The 3,854-nt window shown below is 50.4% G+C and overlaps 1 protein-coding gene across 4 annotated transcripts in view; it reads left to right on the forward strand.

Annotated features, from left to right (window-relative positions):
* Positions 1-3,854, forward strand: part of Vps26c (VPS26 endosomal protein sorting factor C) — a 23,183-nt gene that overhangs the window by 18,174 nt on the left and 1,155 nt on the right. For 2 of the 4 annotated variants that reach the window (XM_026786481.1, XM_026786479.1), the window contains 2 exons: positions 368-518; positions 1,607-1,759. In XM_026786481.1, coding sequence (XP_026642282.1) covers positions 368-518; positions 1,607-1,759 — 304 coding nt within the window. Of the gene's footprint in view, positions 1-367; positions 519-1,606; positions 1,760-3,667; positions 3,849-3,854 lie in introns of those variants that run through there. The other 2 variants (XM_013352773.2, XM_005345162.3) reach the window with 2 other exon arrangements.

Genomic DNA, 3,854 nt, shown 5'->3' on the forward strand with positions numbered 1-3,854 from the left:
CAGAGCTAGTCCTGTCTGTCTGTCCTCTTGTCCTGTCGCCTGTGAAGGAGGCAGAGAGTGGGTTCTGCAGAGCTAGTCCTGTCTGTCTGTCCTCTTGTCCTGTCGCCTGTGAAGGAGGTAGGGGGTGGGGTCTGCAGAGCTAGTCCTGTCTGTCTGTCCTTTATGTGCATAGATGGTTGAGGAGTCAGTCTCATGTCCACTGAGAGATGGTAACACTATTCCTTCTTGTTTTTTACACCAGGTTTCCACAGTTTCTAGAACAATTACCCAACTTAATCTTCAGATTTTATTCATGCCAAAGCAACCGGAATCACTAACAGCTCTTTTCCTCCAGTTCCTGATGTCTTCTTGTCTCTTTTTATTGTAGAGGGCCTCACTCCCCAAATTCCTCATCAGAGGCCACCTGGACTCCACCAGCTGCGCCATCACACAGCCCCTGACGGGAGAGCTGGTGGTGGAGCATTCGGACGCTGCTATCCGCAGCATCGAGCTCCAGCTGGTCCGGGTGGAGACCTGTGGTAAGGCTTCTTGACTTCAGTGTTTGAGCCTGACCTGTCACCCTCGGGCAGGACTGGAGGGGGTGGAGGGCTGGGTAGTTAGAACACGAGGCTCACCTCAGAAGTCTCTGCTCTTGGAGACAGGTGTCTCAAGCTCAGCTGTGTTCATTCTGGAGCTCGCTGATGTGGACCTGCCCAAGTTCTGTTCTCAGGGATTCCAGTTCAGGTGTGGACTGGTTCCTGGGAGCCGGGGAACCCAGCTTGAAAAATGCCTCCCTTGATTCCTGGGGAAACCAGTGACCTAAGGGACGCAGCAGCACACCATGAGTATGGCAGCCTCGTGTTGCTAAACTGATGGCCATGTGCCTGTGCTTAAGAAATGTCTTGGAATGGCTTTGGGCCACAGAGACACCTCTTTTGCTCTGAATGTGCTTCCCAAAAGCTGTGTATTAGAAACTTGGTCCCTAGCACAGCAGTGTTGAGAGTGAGAGCTTCGGGGGGTGACTGTCCTCATGACGGGTTACGGGGTTGTCTCAGGAGAGTAGGGTCATATTATGGAGCTCTCCCACCATGTGGTGGCCTCTGCCATGTTGTAGTGTAGTATAAAGCCATCAGATGCGGAACACATGCCTGTCGTCTGCTCTTGTGTGTCTGTGACAGATGTGTGTGGTACATGTGAGGCTATAAAGGAGCATTGGATCATTTGGTTGGAACTGTGATGTGGGTGCTGGGAAAAGGACCTGGGTCCTCTACAAAAGCAGGCAGTGCTCTCAACCACTAAGCTGTCCTGTCCTGTGGACTTAACATGGTGGAAAGCAGCACATCATGTCTGCAACAAAGCAACCCGCATGACCCTCGTGACCTGCTCTCCCAAAGACCCCACTTGCAGACAATCATTGGAATCTAATTAGGGCATTAGGTTCCCAGACCTGAGCCAGTCGTGGTGATGTCTGAGGGAGTGAGCAGTGGCAGGGAGGGAAGGCCTAGCTCTGGAGAACAAACTGGAGCCGTGGGTAATGTTCTGATGCTGATGGCACTGAAAGGTTTGCTGACCAGTTCGCTCTGGTGTCATGGTATCCTGACCCTGTGGAGTTTTCCTCTTTCCCCAGGGTGTGCAGAAGGCTATGCACGTGATGCCACAGAGATTCAGAATATTCAAATCGCTGATGGGGACATTTGTAGAAGCCTTTCTGTCCCTCTGTACATGGTCTTCCCCAGACTGTTCACATGCCCGACACTGGAGACCACTAACTTCAAAGTGGGTAAGCAGTCCATGCCCGGCCTGCAGGGCCCACAGCATTCAGCCTTTGGTTACTCCCCTCCGTAAGAAGCTGCGTATGTGGGACACTACAGCCTACTGAAAGCCCCCTTTCAAAGCCAGACTTGAGCCAAGCAGAGAGCACATACGTCTATAGAAGAAGCCTTTACAGTTGTCAGACAGTCGTGTGTGCCCGACTACAAGAGACAGTGAAGGAAGGTGGGCTGGTGTGGGTCACAGTTTGGAAGTTTAGTCCTTTGTGGTAGAAAAGCCACTACGGGAGGCTGCCTGCTCTCACCAGGTGGAGCACACGACAGAGGTGACAGAAATGAATGCTGGTATCAGGTTTGCTTTCTTGATTGTTTTCTTTTTATTCAGGCCAAGGCCCCATCCCATGGTTGGTGCCACCCATATTCAAGGCAGGGCTTCCCTCATCAGCTGAACATCTCTAGACATTCCCTTGATGATACACCAAGAGTGTGTCCCTCACACAACTCCAAATCTAGTCACGGTGACAGTAAAGATGAACACAAGTCTGCTCTTTGACAGCACGACACCAAGACACATCATCTTAGAATTCCTCCAACTTAAAAAGTCCCATGTCTTAAGTTTAACATGGTCTAAAGACCAGAGTTTCTTCTGAGACTCAACTGTGAATGAATCCTTGTCAGATCAAAAGATAAATCGCATACTCTCAACATAGGCATAGAACAAATATTCCCATCCAGAAAGAGAGCAACAACAGGGCCAAAGCAAAAAACAAAACAAAACAAAAAACTTGAAGCAAAGCAATACTAAAACCTAGCGGGTTCAACCTTTTGTGAGCATGTCTAGCTCTTGGCAGCAGCACCTGGGCTCCAGGAGCTTCAGGTAGCCCCACCCATCCAGTTCTAGTGCAGTGCACGCAGAGATGTAATTGCTATCTTTGGCCAACTATTCCTGCCTGCAGCTTTCCTTGGCAGGTTCCTCAGCCCTGCCTCTCCAGCATTCTGGGGCTTCCCACTGCAGCTCTGGGTATATCTTTAGAGCCACACGTGGTGGCCTCTTTCAGGGCCTTTCTGCAGGGAACCCGACCCTGCCGTGTCCTGCCTGGCTTCCTCAGTGGCTTTCTGAAACATTTGTACAAGTTTCCATAACACTATAACCGTAGCATTTTGCATACCCATAAAGCCAGCTTGGCTACTGCTGCCACGTTGTTTTCAGCTCTGGCCGTCGTCTTCCACAGGTGGAGTGGCCTCTGTGCTCATTGGTGACTGACCTGCTTTTTTAAATGAAGTTTATTATTTTTAAGTATGCGTATGTATATGGGTCTGTGTATGAGAATGCGTACCCCAAAATTGTGCCCAGAGCTCAGTTTCTGAATGTGGTCCAGGATCTCTTTGCCCATACCAGCGATAAGGACAGGGGCACTTTTGTCTGGGATGCTTCCTCTTGACATTGATCCTGTGTTGGGATCTTTACCCATGAAGACTAGAAACCAGTGAAGGAAATCTTGTCTGCAGGAGTGTAGACCAAGTGTTACAGCAAATGTCTCCGTAGTTGATATCAAAGGAACAGCAGTTGAACCAACCTTCTCCTTCCAAGAGAAGCACCAGGTCTTGTGTGCAGCATAGGCCATACTGGAGCTGACTCTGTAGCTCAGGCTGGTCTCACGTTCACTGCCTTCCTCCCGGCTCAGCTTCTCAAGTGCTGGAATTATAGGTGTGGGCCACTCTGCCTGGCTTACACCACATGCTGACAAGACAGAGTTAAGTGGAGAAGTTAGAGTGGCAGTCACAATCAGTAGGGGTCTCACTGTCCTCCAGAGAGTTCAGGGACACTCTGAAGGGGTGGAAGCAGAACCCGCACATTGCCTCCCTGTTAGTCTGTTTTCCATGCTCAGTGTGAGTGAGCCTCTCTCTCTTCCCTGCAGAGTTTGAGGTTAACGTGGTGGTCCTTCTTCATGCTGACCACCTTATCACAGAGAACTTCCCACTGAAGCTCTGCCGGACATAGTCCAACTCAGGAAGGGGACAGCCAGGTGGCCATATGGATGTCAACTCAGTCATCCGCTCACACGTGGACATCTGTTTGTCATCTGCTCACACGTGGACATCTGT

The sequence above is a fragment of the Microtus ochrogaster genome, chromosome 2, assembly GCF_000317375.1.
Source record: "Microtus ochrogaster isolate Prairie Vole_2 chromosome 2, MicOch1.0, whole genome shotgun sequence".
Lineage (NCBI taxonomy): Eukaryota > Metazoa > Chordata > Mammalia > Rodentia > Cricetidae > Microtus > Microtus ochrogaster.